The sequence below is a fragment of the Miniopterus natalensis genome, chromosome 1, assembly GCF_054644295.1.
Source record: "Miniopterus natalensis isolate mMinNat1 chromosome 1, mMinNat1.hap1, whole genome shotgun sequence".
In the NCBI taxonomy this organism is placed as follows: domain Eukaryota; kingdom Metazoa; phylum Chordata; class Mammalia; order Chiroptera; family Miniopteridae; genus Miniopterus; species Miniopterus natalensis.
In genome coordinates this window covers 175,030,371-175,047,544 of record NC_142081.1, presented here as the reverse complement: position 1 = coordinate 175,047,544, position 17,174 = coordinate 175,030,371, and the positions used below count along the sequence as shown (strand labels likewise).

General features: G+C 44.7%; 2 protein-coding genes across 2 annotated transcripts in view; one reads left to right on the top strand and one right to left on the bottom strand.

Moving 5' to 3' along the window:
- Nucleotides 1–2,508, top strand: part of ATP10D (ATPase phospholipid transporting 10D (putative)) — an 84,798-nt gene extending 82,290 nt beyond the window's left edge. Inside the window, exon 24 of the mRNA XM_087827579.1 lies at nucleotides 766–2,508. Within this exon, the coding sequence (XP_087683705.1) occupies nucleotides 766–1,066 (301 nt within the window). The 3' untranslated portion in view covers nucleotides 1,067–2,508. The remainder of the gene's footprint in view (nucleotides 1–765) is intronic.
- Nucleotides 2,509–3,783: 1,275 nt separating this feature from the next.
- Nucleotides 3,784–17,174, bottom strand: part of CORIN (corin, serine peptidase) — a 178,767-nt gene continuing 165,376 nt past the window's right edge. Inside the window, exons 20-22 of the mRNA XM_087827585.1 lie at nucleotides 11,627–11,898; nucleotides 9,554–9,687; nucleotides 3,784–5,565 (exon numbers count right to left, since the gene is read on the bottom strand). Coding sequence (XP_087683711.1) covers nucleotides 5,383–5,565; nucleotides 9,554–9,687; nucleotides 11,627–11,898 — 589 coding nt within the window. The 3' untranslated portion in view covers nucleotides 3,784–5,382. The remainder of the gene's footprint in view (nucleotides 5,566–9,553; nucleotides 9,688–11,626; nucleotides 11,899–17,174) is intronic.

Genomic DNA, 17,174 nt, shown 5'->3' with positions numbered 1-17,174 from the left:
CCTGTGGTAAGTTGTGAGAGAAACCTGATGAGGGAAGAACTATTAAGTCAGAAGGAAGCAGATTTAGGAAATCCTCAGCCTATCCAGATTTCAAAAGTTGCTAAAATCAGGAGATTGAGTGTTAGGAGTATGCTGTAGAGAGGCCAAGAGTATGGCTGGACAACCTTCTGCTAGAGCTTAGGAGCATGACTCATGGATCCCCTCTACCACCTCTACAGCCATCAAGAGAGGAGATGGGATTATACAGGAAAGATCTGTGGAAGACCCTCTTATCTAATGGCATAAATCTCCACGACATATACTGGTGACCCACAAAGTTTTTGAGAATGCTGTAACAGCATAAACATTGCCATCTTCAGGACGAATTTGTGGTAATTTGTTACAGTAGCCATAAGGCATTAATAGCTAACATTTTCTGAACATTTGCTATGTGCCAACAACACTCTGCCTACTTTATATGTACTTTCTTATTTAACCTAACATCATGCCTATGACGTAGCACAATTGGTATCTCTACTATTATAGATTTTTGTTTTATTTGTTTAACAAGCACTCATAGAGCACTCACTATTTCTTAAGTGCTTTACAAATATTAATTTATTTAATATTGTTATCATCTACGTATTATATTTTGCTTATCCTACCCCTTTACCTCAAGGAGGCCACCAGACCACCCTTTTACTGTTTCTAATTGGTGAGTATTTTTTGTGTGTCCCACGATGCATTTGAGGTGAATGTAATCCCGTGATGCTTTTTGTAACCCAGGTTTGTGTACCGAGTGCTTCAGGGATCCCTGTTTCCGTCTGCAGTCCTGAGGGCTAAGCACTTTGACAGGCTGACTCCAGAGGCGAGGACTGAAGCCCTCAAGAAGTGGAGAGGGGCTGGGCAGCTGGGTCAGGCGGCGTCGGAGCGTGCTGTCCACGCAGCTGCCAGGCCAGAGGGAGGATCCACGGGTGGCCCTTCTGCTGTCTTTGCAATGACGCCAACAGCTTGTTCTATTGAGCAAGGAAACTTATTTGTACTTGAAACTGCATTAGACTCAGACTGTTCTGAAACTAAGACCTGAGGGATGGCTGGACCCCCAAAGGGTTAAAAGAGCAGGACACCCTCCTTGGAGTTGCGACTGTTCCTTCAGGGCTGGAGGAGGGTCTTTGAAGAAGCACCTCTACCAAGCAAGAATGACTTGGGTTTTTCCTTAAGGGTCATGAATGTTCTACTAGTTTGAACAAGCCAATGTGATGGCCTTCCTTGTGTGTTTGATACATTTGTAAAAGACGATGGAGTTTGACCTGGACAGAGTTTAGGGAAGTAAAATATTTAATTCAGAGTTGAAAGCTTTTATGAAACATTCTGGATTTTTGTAAAAGCATTTTAATTGTCTTAGATGTATAAATGTTTTCAAGGAGATTCATTTGAGATATATTTATTTTACTGTGAGATCTCAGATTCCAGAGAAATGCTTTAACTGAGCAGACTCCAATCTGATTTTTTTTTTTTTAATTAAGAAAAAAGAAGCAGCTTTAGATTAATTAGTTAGAATTGGGAGAGTTCTACATGAAAAAAAGAAATGTTATAAATGGCTAATTTCCAGAGGAAACATGTTACCAGAGCCCTTTAAAGAACAATATACCTAAAATGGGATGATACAATTTAAAATGTATTAGTTATTAATAGCTTTTTGTTTCCTATGAGGAGTTTTTGGCCTTCTGACTGATGCTGTTAGGCTACCTCTCTGCTCGTTCCAGGTTCTCCTGATGTGGAGCCTTCATCGGGAAGGGGGGGATGCCAGGGTTCCAGCAGGTGATAGGAACCAGCTTCCAGCCAATGAAAGACCTTTCTGGAGGCCTTCCTGTGTGCGGAATGGGTAAGACAGACAATCAGCCAAGCCTATAGCCCGTTTGGCAATGTCCTGTATTCTAGAACTGACAATAGCCTGGTCGGGATTCGACAATCAGTTTCAAAACAGTCTTCAAGAGACCATTTGACGGTTCATCATCTTTACAATACCTACACCTTTTCTGGTGGTGTAACCTCTAAAACTGAGATACGAACTGAGACTAATACGGGTGGTTCTCAGAAGGATTCCTTGAGGTTCATAGAAAAATGTTTTTTTAATACACTTGCTGTTCAAATCATGTATGCTGGCATTAGTTTATATCAAATAAGGCCAGGTGTTGTTGTTGAGTTCTTTAAAAATTCTGTATCTGTCTGCCTGAAAATCGTCAGCCTCCAATCGCCCAGAATTTCCTTCATGAAATCTCCATGCTAATGTTTTGTTTTTATATCAAAGTTGTCTTAATGACCATCAAACTGTTATTCTCAGGGCTTTGTCTTCTGCCTGCTGCCTACTGTCCTGGCCTGATTTTCTGTAGCCTTCTGATATTATTGCAAATAGTCTTTTACATAGCCCAATTTCCAGAACTTTCAAAATCCCATATAGCGAATGGAAGTTGCTTTCAGCTTCCTTATAGTTTTTATTTTATTTTAAATAAACTGTTTAATAAATAATGTGTACTGAAAAACTGTCATCACTCCTGTAGATACTCACTGAATCCAACTGTAACTGGTACCAGAACTTAGAAGGAAAATTCCAAAGTACACCTTTTACCAGAATACTGTTTTGGCTTTTTCTTATACAGAAGAGTTGATGTTGTATCATCTGTTATCCTCCTAGTAGCTGGCATCATTCCCTGAGATCATCATCTTCTCATATTAAAAGTTTAGAGAGATTTTTACTAATAAATAAGGGGTTAGAATCCAAGGATAAAAGTAAGAAGCCAAAAAGAAAAACTCTAGGTGTCTGTACATATGAGTAGATGAAATTCTTGAGTGTTCATGTTATGGGACCACAACTCCAAAATCCAAAGAACACTGAAAACTGAATTTTTTATATATACATAAACTAGGCACAAACTCAATGCCCTGAACAGAGGGGAAGCTATTTATATACTTAATATAATTTTTATATATTTGCTACAGAAGTTGTATTTTATTGCTGGATATTAAAGTGTATTTTTTAAATTTTGAAAAATTCTGGGTTCTTAAACACATCTGGCCCTCAGGTGAAAAAGAGCTGGGATCTGTATTAAGCCTTTAAATGGTCTCATTTATAAGCAAATAACTCTTAGACAAGTTACTCAAACTGACATGAACTGTTACATTCTGGTATTCAGCATATTTCACCAAATTCTGAGAGATTAATATCATTGTTCCTAGTAGCCAAAGAAAAGTGATTAATAGTATATATTTTGGGATGTAATTTTACCCCAACAGACTTATGAAAGAATTGGATCAGTTTCCTGAAATGTAGTCTAGACATTAAAGATCTTTACACTCTTACAGGGCTAAAGTTTCCCTTGGACATTCAATGGGTAATTTGAGAGTATTAGCAGCCTCTAATTCCAGACTAATCGAAGAGCTATGTGTCATCTAAAATAAAAGAGCATGTTCCACCAGGCCAGTGTTGCTCAGTGGTTGAGTGTCAACCCATGAACCTGGAGGTCATGATTCCCGGTCAGGGCACATGCCCAGGTTTCAGGCTTGATCCCCAATAGTGGGCATGCAGGAGGCAGCCAATCGATGATTGTCTCTCATCATTGATATTTCTCTCTCTCTCTCCCTCTCCCTTCCTCTCTCTGAAATCAGTAAAAACATGAATAAAATAAAAGAGCATGTTCCTGTGAAAGTTGGATAGATGTAAGACAGTTATTTTGGTGAGAAGCTGGTGCCAACCATCAGCTGGGACTTGCTGTCCATGTTCCATATACATCAAAAAAAAAAAGATTATACCATTTTATTTGTATTAATGGTTACTTAAAATAAGTACATTATGTACATTTCACTGAGCATAAGAAGAGCAAAGCTAAAAGTTGTTACATTAAGTATGTATCTACAACTGTAAAAAACTGACATGTTAAACTTTCATACAATTGTGACCAAAATTCAATCACTGGATTTCACATTCTCAATAGGTGCATACAAACTGCAGAAAAAGAGATCACTAACATGGAAAAGGTCTAGACAACTCTCTGAATTTCAAATATGTGTACACATAGAAAAGAGTACAAAAATACATGTCTAAAGGTGCAGGTGTCCCTACGTGGAATGCTGAGGCAGTCCAGGTTGCTGGTGGCGGTTAGTAGGGAATCCTACTTGTTCTAAAGGCATTCGGATGGTGCAGAAATGGTGCCTGACTAAATCAAATTAGGTACAGGTGATGATTTGTGTTTTGAAGCTTTTTAGTGTGGAAAAAACCACTAATCACTTCAGAAGTCAATGTGGATAAAGTGGCCTAGTGCTTAAAAGCATCTTTAAACTTTTGTTTCAATTATCGATGGGAAGAAACGGCAACGCCAGATATTAAACATCTTTCAAGGAAAATTACAAAATGTTATGCAGAGTTTTCCTGTGCTTTGAGATACATTTCTGTACTTTATTGGTAGGGACAAACTGGAAAATATTTAATTGGGGGTAGGGCGCAATTTAATCTTTTTCTGTTGCATCTCTCCAGTCTCAAGTAAGTTCTCCTTTGGTAAAGTATAATCTCAGATGCATTGTCACATAAGTGAAACAAAATAAAAATATAATTAAAATATAATTAATAAAAAAGCAAAATAAAAATACGTTGACATCTTAGTCGGCCAACTGATATACACTGAACAAACGCCAGCTATAGGGAAGGTTCTGTGGAGACTTTTCTACCACATTACAACCTTGGCTTACATTCAGAATGGGCAGTCCTCCGACGTCAGAGCTAATAGTGACGTCTACAGAGCTTTGCAGTCAGTATGTCCTGCTACTGCAGCTACCTACAGGGATGCCACTTGTCTTTCACCTCTGACTCTTTCGTAAGTGCTCAAAATTTTGCAAACTTTAGAAGAGTAATAGTACATAATTTAAGCATGTAAATGATCTTGGCTTTTAAAAAATCAAAAGCAGGTCACTGATGTTAATATTGAAAGCTGCCGCTACTATTGTACTTGAGAAACAAAAGCTGGCAGAGATGAGCCAGCCTGGATCTGTGTCCTTTTGTGACTGGCTAAGAGGGAGCTTTGTAACTGTTAGCCTAGCGCCTGCACACCCCACCTCTCCAGTCTACGATTTTGCGCCAGTAGTCAAGGATAGGCTGACAAAACACCAAACCTGCTTGGCTTCTTTTTTTAAAAGACTTTCATTGAACTTGAAATAAGAGAAAAATAAAGCTGGAAAAAAATATATAGCTGAATAACATTAGACCAAAACAAACATGAGCACGCGCGGGGCGCTGTGGAGCGTCCCTGCCCCGGGAAGTGCTTCTCTGTACAGCTCTCCGCGGGAAGCGCCCCACAGTCAAGAAGGCCACTTTCTTTGAGTGTCGCTGGCAGTCTCTGGCCATCTTTGGAATCAGTTTAGGAGGAAGGTGTGAATGTATATTTGCCTCTCAATCCATTCGACAAAGTACGACACATTGCTATAAACTCCAGGCCCCACGACTGTGGAAAAGCAGACGGGGCCCCATGAAGTTAAACCAAATAATGTCCACTGTCCCCCGGGCTGCTCACAAACAAGAGGTCCTCCGCTGTCACCCTGTAATGAATAGCAAGGGACGTTAGGCACTGGGCTTTCGGAGCCCTAACGGTGTCCATGTTATCCTGAGGGTAAAATAAAGCCAAACCCAGCTTAACTAACCTTTTGGAAAATTTCAACAGAGCTTTTATTGCCAGCCTGTGGCAGGAACACGCTTCCCACCACATCGATGGACCTTCCAAATGGACATTTTAAACTCAACTTTAAAAGGACAGGGGTGGCTTGGGAAAGGACTCTATTATTTCTTCCCGTAAAATTAGAATACATTTTTAGTCATTTCTCGTACTTACCAAAATGTCATATATTTTTAAAATTTATTGTATTGCAATAAATTATCTCATAATCTCATTCTTTAACTTTGTTCCATTTTATAAATATAGAAAGTATCCAAAATGGAACATTCAAAGATTCTCTTCCCATAAGAAATACTAGAAAAGTATTCTAAGTTAACTTACTACGTTCAGATTCTTGCTATGTGAATGAATGCATGAAGAAAAACATACTCAGGGACCACGTACTGCATTTCTTAATAGTTTTTAGGACCTTTTCAGTTTGCATGCTTACATGGAAAATACCACGTAAGAGTTATTTACCATAAGGTATTTTATTTATTTATAACCTACATTGGATTTCACACGCATAGATTTTCATTCCTGATATACAAGTTTAGGTGTTGCATTTGGGTTTTATGCAGTTCTTTTGCCGCATTTAATTAACCTTAAGACACTATGACTTTATATAAAGTCAATATTTGCTACATCTGAAAATATCAAAGTAGGTTAGACGGTGTGTCTCGCAGTGCCTCAAAGGGAAGGATGGATACCTTAGAAAAGAAGGGAGCAAGTATGGAGGAAATCGAGAAATACTCCTAGCCCTGCAAGAGATTCAGACTTGGAAGTATATCCATGGCCATTGCCACTTGGCAACATTAAAGAAGAAAAATCATGTTTACTGATACTTTTCTGAACACTTTTGCTGTATTAGCTCATTTAATCCTCACAAAATCCGTATGAGTTGATAATTATGTGATATAATTATTATTATTATATTTATTTTAGTGATAACAAAAGTGAAGCACAACAGGTTTATAACTTGTTTATCGGCAGGGCTGCGATTTAAACTCGCCAGGCTAGCAGCGCGACTGCAAACCTCTAACTCCCAGGCCCTCTTGCTTAGAAACGGTGCACAGACGCTGCCAAAGCGACACGGAGCCGGCCGTGCTGCGTGCTCCCCTGGGGGCGGTGAGCTTTACATTCGTAAGTTAGCAATGCCGCAGCCGAAATAGTGAGTGTAGACCATACAAGGAGCTGAGTAACTTGTTCTGCTTAAAAAGCCTAATGGATCATTTTTAAGCGACATTTACTGGAAACATTTCATGAGAATGAAATGTCCACAAGTTTTTTCACCACCCCCTGTACAGAAGAAATACTAAGATGGGACTTACTTAGGCTGAGCTACTCATTATGCTACAGAGTGATTAAAGTGGAGCGTGTTACAGGCTCGCGCTACACCTGCAGGTGAGAAACTTAGCGTAGACTTAGCACCTGCTCTTTGCAGGTTCATGCTAAGTCCACACAGGTGAAGGCACTATTTTAGTCACCGAGGGGCCACAAGTCCGCTTTGGTGACAAGAACACCTTTACGTGAAAGCACGATCTAAGGACCCTAAGAAAAGGCATCGTCAGAGGAACGAACAAGCCCTTCCAGCTGGAGGGGCGGACGCGCCTTCCTAAGGCCTGAGCGGGGGTTTCGAGGCGGCCTTGGCGAGGCCGCGGGCTCTGGGGCGGAAAACGGGAGGCGGGGGCAGCCGTTCAATCGACGGGGAGCCCGCGGCTGAGCAGCGTCGGTCTGCCTCTTGGCCCCTCTCCCTCAGCGGTACTGGGCTTGGGCCAAAGTTAATGTTTGGCTTCAGGATTGATCCCGATGATTCCTACACCTCACCAGAGGGACCCACAGCTTCCAATGTGCTCCACTGATGAATCGGAAAGATAATGAGGGGTTCTGGGGAACCCCCCGTCAGAGGAACCCCAGACCTAGTCAGAGGCAGCTTTTGCTTGTTTTGTGGTTTTCCTCTTCTGCCTGGAGTTGTGCAGTCGTGAGAGGACCTCTGGTTGCATCTGAGGCCCCCCAGGGCCGGATCCCACTACTGAGGAAGCCGGGGACTTGCTTCCATTAGACATCATGATGTGACCAGCCTGCGCCTGCCCCTGCACAGCCTTCAGTTCTCTTTCAAGAGTCGCCTTCCTGCCCCCTCTGGCAGTTACCCAGGGGAGAGGCACTGCTCTTTGGCCGCCACTAGGACAGCCCAGTGCCCAGCACCTGGGCCCGGAGGCCGCGCTGCCTGGGCTCCTGTCCTCACTCTACCCCCCTTCGTGCTGGGTGAAACTGGGCGAATTACTTAACCTCTCGGGTCCCTTCTTTTCTTGGTCTGTAATCTAGGAAAAACACTGATGCTGCCACAACAGGAAACTGTGAGGATTAAATGAGTTGTTATCAAGCATCTGGAAGAGGTCCTGCTACACAGTGACCACCAAATGATAGATGTTAATGTTCATATAGTTACCCTTCGTTGCGTGTATGCCAGGCATCCCGCGCTGATGTGCGAAAGATAGGAGTTTTCATATTAACTTACTCAGTCCTCAAAACACCCCAGAAATTAGGCGGGGTCCCCACTGACTCATGAAAAAACTTTCTAGAGAAGTTAGATAACTTCTCCAGGTCACATTGTTCTTTGGGGCAGAGATGGGACCCAACCCAGATCCTTCAGGCTGCAAATGTTACGTCCTAAGCCCCACACCATTCGGCCTTTTTTTGTTTTTTGCCTTGGGAAATCAAACCTGGGACTCTTGCGTGGAAGGCAGATTCCTCTACTACTGGCCACCTCCGCTGGATGGCTTGTGGCCAAGGGGCCAGAAGGAAGGTGGCCTCAGTGAAACTCCAAGGGAGCCAGCTGTCTGCCTCCCTCTTTCCCCTGACGACTGTCCAAGGAATCACCACCGGGCCATTCCCAGTCCCGATTTACCCACTCTGAAGCAGGACCACCGCAAGTGTCGTTTTATTATGTCAGCTCAGTGGTAATAGCACTGTTGCATCTCTTCTGCAATTCTGAAATGTGTGTGTGTGTGTGTGTGTGTGTGTGTGTGTGTGTGTGTGTGTGTGTGTGACATGGGGGAGGAGGGAACAATTGGACCTGCTCCAAAGCAATGAAATAACAAAGGTGCTCCTTAGCTGGGACATAGGGTAACTGCTGTCCCCACTCTGTTATAAGCGTCTTTGGCAACTTGCCCTTTTTAATCCTTCCTTGGGAGCCAGTCCAGTATAATATTCAATGAGTGTTTATTAAGTGAAAATAAAAATGCTTCCCTTAGCATGTTCTATGAACTGCTGCGACCAGGAACCCTGAAGATCGCGTTCAGTGACATTTGAAGACACGTTGGCAATCAAGCACAGGCCCAGACAACGCCAGTGTGATCACCTCCTAAGAAAGAGGGGTCTGTGACACACCCAGGAGCTGGGGTGCTGTGTGTGCGTTAAAGCTTTCACCCCGATGGCTAAAACTGTCCTTTGGGGTCCCCCTGCTTCCCAGGCAGCCTGGTTGAAGCCATGGTTACCACTTGCTCCTCTTAGAAATTTAACAGTGCTATTACCACCGAGCTAACATAATAAAATGACACTTTTGGTGGCCCCTAAAGTGGTCCAATGAGATGGAGCAGAACAGCTGTTTCTCTCCTGTTGCTGACATAGGTGCTGCTCCCCGAGAGCAGATAAGAAAGCTGAAGGCAACTTGAGTGAGCGAAGAGCATGGAGACAGCAAGTGAGGGGGTTCATAGGGTACTGGGTGGAGGAAATCACAGTGTCATAAACATCGGCTAACGAATGGTTTTCCAAAAATGTTCCCAAAGGGCTTCACATGAATAACAATGAGTTTATATGAACCCATCGAAGTTACTGCTGAGCTCAATCACCTCGATAATCAGAAAACAACTTACCATACATGTGTCAACGGTGCCAGACTCATAGCCAGCACATATCATCCGGGTGGTGATGGCCTTCGTGTCAAAGTAGGACTGACACTGCTCCAGAGGAATCACCCGGACCTCTCCCTCCTGCAGCTTGAAGGGCACTGGGGATTTAGGAGAAATAAAATATACTGGAGGGTTAAATGGCTCAAAAATGATGCTAGCCATATATGAAATGATTACGTTTTTATATCCCAAAACCATATTCTTAAAATGTTATTTCAAAGACAAAGCTTGTTTGCAATCAGAATTGTCCAATTAGAAGCGTTGACAAACCCTTCTGGTCAAACCCCCTTTACTTTATTAAGAAAAGCAAGGCACAGAATGGCTAAGTCACTTGGTTAGGTAACTGGGATCATGCTTTCCCCCTCTTATTATATATGCTGTGATAAAAACAACAGCCATGGCAATGAAATGGAAAATAACCAAGCCACAGCTCTGCCCCAAATAAGAGGCGGCCAGCTGAGTGTCAGCTCAGCACACCGGTCCCGCTCTCCCGCAGGACACACACTGGTGCGTCCAGCAGGGCCAGGCCGGCCCTCTCCTGGGCTTACAGAATGTGTCTCACCATGCACTACAGTAGCCATCATTTGAGGCAAGAACCTTTAATCCCAGTGGATATGAGAGAGATGTTGAAAGGGACAAAGACATCCCTTAGTGTCAGAGGGGAGCATGTGAATCCATCTTGTTGCAAAGTTCTCGAAGAATAACAATTGACTTCTCGAAGCATGAATCTTTCATTGTTTGGACATTCTACAAGGTACCCCTGCTCTCCTTTTGGATGGTGAAGGTGAAGCTGTGTGTTGTACAGGGCGCCTTACTGGGAGAAAGAATCATGTTTGGAAAAATCAATGTGATGAGGACAGTGAAAGTCTCAGGAGTTATCAAAAGAATGGTAGTAAGAACAATGACTAGCATGTATTGGGTCCTAGCAGTGGGCCAGGCACCTAAACGCACCATCCTCCGGGCCTGTCGTCTTCAGTCTTTACAACAACCCTGTCATTTGACAGCTGCTATGATGTTCCCCACTGCAGAGTTAGACAGTGGTGCAGTCAGGGTCAGTCAGGTCTTTCTCACCCAGGCTGGGCCCTCGCCCTTCACACTGCACTCTATTTGTGGCATGTGCGCTATGTCACTGGACTGCTCTCAGTTTGGTATGGATATTGTGGGAGCAATACCAGTAGAGGCAATATTAAATATACACTGCTCCCATCTCATATCACAGTACTACCTGTAGCTTTGAAAAACCAAGATGTGCAGGAACATGACATCATGTCTGACTGTGAAGTTCTTACACGTGAGCTTTTCAGACGTCACTGACCTACTTCTATTGAATTTTTCTTTTTTGTCCTCAGTTGATCATATAGAAAGGAAACTCAGCTTAGCTCAAACCTTATCTGACTGAATTTCCAAATAAAAATGTCCTTCACATTGGCAGTTGCTAAGGTAGGTAACAGGACACCCATCTGCCTCGCCATTCCTGAGAGCGCTTGATACGGAGTGGCCTTGGAAAGGAAATGTCTCGTGGATTCAATTCTTATTCTAAACTTTAAGAGGTCAAGCAAAATGAGAGTCCATTTGGGGGCTCGGAGCAAGTAGAACAAATGTTTAAATTTCTGTGTTTTATCCGTTTAAACCATCGAGGGAGCCAAGCTATTTTGGTCCATTTAAATAGGCAAATAGCAAATCAGTTCTCTTTGTAGAAGGACTTACAGGTTGTGTTACAAAGGTCGACAAGACCAAACCATAACACAGGGTTGGAGACGCCAGACGGAGGGCGCGGCCCCGTGGGGGCGGCCCCAGGACGGCTGAGCGCTCCCACCTCGCGCGGCCGCCCCGAAGCCTGGCACCGCTCCCCAGGGAAAGGTTCCGAGGCTGCCTCTGAGCCCGGCAGGCTTACGCGCCCTGCTGACCTCTATCCTTTGCCCGGAAGGCCAAGCATGACACGGGGGCTCGGGATTTGCCATTCCCGCCCACACTGCGGGAAGCGAAGCGGGAATGCTCGCCAGGCTAGCAAGCGGCGCGGCGGCCCGCCCGGCTTACTTCGGTCGCCCGCGTGCCCCCAGCCTGTGACGGAGCAGTACGTGTCGGGCTCCAGGGCCTGCTCCGGGCGGGGCAGGCAGGCGGGCCGCACGTAGCTGGTCTCGGCGACGGCGCGGCTCAGCTCCACCACGGCGATGTCGTAGTCCATGGCGGCCCGGCGGTAGCGCGGGTGCAGGACCACGGTCTTCACCGGGCGCGTCTGCGCGAAGGCCGACGGCCGGCCCAGGTGGCCGGCGCCCAGCACCGCCCTCCAGGCCGTGGCGTTGTCGCTCCTGAAACAGGGACGCGGGGGCATTGGCCTCGAGAAGGCGCCAGGGGGACGCGCGGCGGGGGAGCCGACAGGTCGCCGCGCGCGGCCGGGCCCTGGGGCCCGCCACCCGCCGCCGGCTCGGGCGCGGGCGCGAAGCGGCGCGTTTCCCCCGCGCGGCGGCCGCATCCGGAGCCTGCCTATCTTTCTCTTTTCTCGAGAGCACAGAATTTCCCTTTTGTTCACCCTTTTGATTTTGCTTTCGTAGCTTAACTATGTCTCCTATTTAGGAAAAGAAAATGAATATTTATAATTACTACCTGTAATAGAAATCACCCTGCTTTGTCTTACTTCGGAAATAATCAAGTGGAAATGTGGAGATAGTTGAAAGGTTACCAGATTTGTACTGAGAAATGTCACACAACAGTGTCATTGCTGTTCTACAAATATCACGAATGTCTTACTTTTAATAGCGTGCTCTGTCCTTGATATTTCTAAAGAATTCTCTGCAACACACACAGTGAATCTACTTTAGAACAGGGTGCCCACGAAGCAAATGCGTGCCGGGGCTGGCCTGTGTCGGCCACAAGCCCTGCCTACCCGCAGGGCCACCGCCCCTCCGGGTTCCTGTTCATTGCTGTCGTGTGGAAACGCCCGAGCAGCCTGGCGTCCCGTTGTTCAAGGGCGGCCGGCGTTCTGGATGTCCGCACGACTGCCCTCTCCAAACCACTCGGGTCATCCTACCCCACCAGAGCAGGAGGCCACAGAGCCTTCCTTGTTACCTTGCTCCCGAATACCATCTCGACGTGCTGTAATGTCATCAACTATCCTGTACCCACCAGTGTGAAAGAGTATGTCCCTCCAGTTTACTTTTTAACAATCCCAGAGATCCACCCCCTTTGCCTTCTCCTGCCCCTTAATCTACCACCAATGGATTTCATGTTACCTTCCCTGTTTCTCCTCTTTTGATTCTAATGTATAAAATAAGCTGCAAAACGGCCATTCTCCAGAGCATTTTCTTTTTCTTTTTTAATTGATCTTTATTGCTGAAAATATTATAGATGTCTCCTTTTTTCCCCATTAACCCCTTCCACCCTGCACCCACTCCTCGCCCTAGGCCTTCACCACACTATAGTCAGTATCCATGGGTGTTGCAAATACGCATATAAATTCTTTGGTTAATCTCTCCCCACCTACCCACCCATCTCCTTGGGCAAAAGAAACAAAGGAAAAGATAAACAAATGGGACTACATCAAACTAAAAACTTCTGCACAGCAAAAGAAATCACCCTCAAAATACAAAGGAACCCCAGGGTCTGGGAGAACATATTTGCCAAGGATGAATCTGATAAAGGGCTAATTTCCAAAATGTACAAAGAACTCCTACTACTCAGCAAGAGGAAGACAAACAACCCAATTAAAAAATGGGTAAAGGGCCTGAATAGATACTTCTCCAAAGAGGACATACAGATGGCCAAGACACATGAGAAAATGCTCAACATCTAGTCATCAGAGAGATGCAAATTAAAACCACAATGAGGTATCACCTCACACCTGTCAGAATGACTGCCATTGCCCGGCCAAGTGTGGCTCAGCGCTTGAGCGTCGACCTAGGATCCAGGCGATCGGGGTTCGATTCCCGGTCAGGGCACATGCCTGGGTTGCGGGCTCGATCCCCAGTCAGGGGCGTGCAGGAGGCAGCCGATCAAGACTCTCTCATCATTGATGTTTCTATCTCTTTCTCTCCCTCTCCTTCCCTCTCTCTCAAATCAATAAAGATATATTTAAAAAAAAGAAAAAAAAAAAGAATGGCTGCCATCAACAAATCAATAAATGACACATGCTGGAGAGGGTGTGGAGAAAGGGGAGCCCTGGTACACTGCTGGTGGGAATGCAGCCACTTTGGAAAACAGTATAGGGGTGCCTCAAAAAATTAGAAATGGAGCTGCCTTTTGACCCAGTGGTCCCACTTCTAGGAATATATCTTAAGAATCCTGAAACACCAATCAGAAAGAATATATGCATCCCTATGTTCATAGCAGCACAATTTACAGAGCGTTTTCTTAATCCATTGCTTCCTAAAAATTGTACATTTGTCTCAAATAAACTCATGAAAATTCTCTGCAGGTTTGAACACTTCTGTTGACAGTTGTTAAGAAACACCAAGCAGGGGCTGTTTAGTCAGTTAATATTTATTGAGTGGCTGTTACATGCTATCCTGAAAGGAAAAAAGCCCCTGATGGATGGGAGAATAGAGGGACAGGCAGTCAAAGAAGACTAGATCTTGAAAGGCTATGAAGACAGTTTTATTTTTGGTATAATGGGAAGCTATTGTAGGGCTTTAAGTACTGGGCGCAATGTGGTCTGATTCACATTTTAGAAAGATCACTATCCCACTGTGTGGACACGAGACAATAAGGGAACAACAGAGAAGCCAAAAAGACCAAACAGGAGACTGTTTTCATCGCTGGTATGGATTGTTTGTGCCCTAACCCCCCATCCATCTGAAAATGCCTTTATTTAAAGATAAGATCTTTAGAGAAGTAATCAATTTAAAATGAGGTCATTAGAGTGGGCCCTCATTCAATATGACTGGTGTCTTTATAAAAAGGAGCAATTCGGAGAAAGACACACACAAAGAGAAAGCTATGTGAAGATGAAAGCAGAGATCACAGTGATCCTTCTACAGGCCTATAAATGCCAAAGATTGCCAGTAACATCAGGATCGAGGTGAGAGGAACTGGCACTCACAACCCTCAGAAGGAACCAGCCCTGCCAATACCTTCATCTTGGACTTCTGGCCTCCAGGACTCTAAGATAATAAACTTCTGCTGTTCAAGCAGCCGTCTCTGGTACTTTTCTGTGGCTGTCCTAGGAAACTAATGCAAGAGTGAAGAGTCGATATGGTGGTGGCTTGGGCTAGGATATTAGCATGAAGATGGTGAGAGGTGCTTGGGTTAGAGCTCTATTTTGGAAAAAGATCCTGCAAAACTTACTGCTTTGTGAGAACCAATGTGAGAGATATTAAGGACGATTCCTCAATGGAAAATAATGCCTTTTTCTCAGATGGGGAAAGTTCATGAAGGACACCATTATCTGATCAATGGGAAAGATAAGAAATCAAGTTTTGTCCTGATCGTGTAAAGAAGGATGTTTACTACACATTCAAATGGACATATCATCTAAGCGGTTAAATATATCCGTTTAAAGTTGGTGGGGGTTGTGGTAGTTGGGGGAAAAATCTGGGCAGGGCTGGACATACAAATTCGGAAGTCATGAACAAATAGTTGATATTCATATTTGTTCAAATATGAAAAAGTATTTGAAACTATGTGATTCAATGAGTGAAGAAAGATAGGAAAGCCAAGAATTGGACCTTTGTCTTAGCTTGGGTTGCTATCACCAATTACCAGAGCCTGGGTGGCTTAAACTTCAAGGATTTATTCCTCACAGTTCTGGAGGCTGGAAGTCGGAGATCAGGCGGAGAGGCTCTCCCTGGCTTACCGAGGGCTGTCTTCTGGTCCTATCTTCATACGGTAGAGAGAGAACAAGCTTTGCGCCTCTTCTTATAAGGACACTAATCCCATTATGGGGCTCCACTCTCATAATCTAATTTACTTCCCAGTGGCCCCATCTCCTAATACCATCCTACTGGCGGCTGGAGTTTCAACTTGTGAATTTGAAGAGGCACAAAGCTACAGACCGTACAGCTCTGGAGCACGAAGACGTTTAGGAGCCTAACAGAGAGGAAGACGACAAATAGAAACACAAAGATCGGTCAGTGAAATAAGAGGGAAGCAAGAAATGTTTCATTATGCTAAAAGGAAAATGAAAAAAGTATTTCAAGAAGGGCGTAGTTTGGGGTGGTAAACTCACAATACAATATATAGATGATGCATTATAGAATTGCACACCTGAAACCTATATAATTTTATGAACCAATGTCACCCCGATAAATTCAATATATAAAAACAGGAAGAAGCAGGTAGTGATGAAATACTGGGGAGGATTCTAGTGAGTTGGAAACTGAAAATTCACTATCGGATGTGGCAAGGTGGAAGTCATTAAAGGATTTGATAAACGCCACTGCTTGCAGTGATGCTGGTGGGAGCCCATTCGGAGTACGTTGCGGAGAAAATGGGGATGGAAAAGTGGAGACAGTGACTGCAGGAAACTCTTTTAGGAGTTGGGCTGTGAACAGTAGCTGACAGGGAGCAATAGCTGAAGAGAGCTGTGAAGTCAAGAGAAGGGGGTTTAAGTTAAGAAATGAAAGGAAGTTTGCTGAAGGGAATGACGCAGCAGAAAAAAAATTGACGATGCAAAATAAGATTTTAGGAGTAAAGTCATTGAAAAGACGAGAGGGGATATAATTGTCCTTAAATAAGATCAGGGACACACTCAAGGGACAGTCAGAGATGTGGCCATAGATACAAGTAATTTGTTGGAACTGGGGATGAGACCAGGCGAAAAGCTATGACGGTGTCTATTTTCTCCATGAAGTATGAGCTGACATCAGGGGACGGTGGAGAAGAGAGGAGATGTCACATAGTTGTTTCTGAGGACAGAAAAGCGACTACTGTGGAAATATATTGGAAAGGACCCATGTGGGAGATGCTCAGCTGAGATTCAGGACCACACACCGACGTGACCCCAATCGGCAGTCGGGGTGCGATGCTCAGCAGCGCCCAGCGGCTCGGGTGCGGGTGCAGGGTGCCCGGGGAGGTGGCTGCAACCCTGGCAGAATCAAATAGGGAGCTATGGAGGGTGAGAGGACAAGGGCTCCCGGTTTCGGCAAGCCCCAGAAACTATGGATTGGCCCGTATGTTAGGCCAGCTGCTGGCTGTCCTAGGCCCAGGCATTTTCCACTGGAGAGGGAAGGGACACAGAGAATAACCTCCATGGGGGACAGGACAGTGGGGAGAGCAGGGTCAGGTCAGAGACACCGAGGGCTTTTTACAACCACGATGCTCACTCTCCAGTGATGCTAGAAAACAGCAGCCCAGGGGAGGGATGGCTACAAAAGGGAAAACTCCTGTTTTAGTGGATATTATTACTGAAAGGAATGAACCGAATCCCTCAAGTCGGTAAAATGAAAAGAAAAGAAAAAGGTGAATGACTGGCGTAGCTCATAAGCACCTAGAAGATACAAAAGTAACCATGGAGACACAACGCTGGTTCAGCGCAGGAAGTCAGGCCCAATCCCTCACTTCCTTTCCTGAGCCTGTAAAATGACTTAGGTAAGGACACGTCTGCCTGGCACGTGTTGGCTGAAAGGTAGGAACAGAGAAGGTGAAGGCCCGG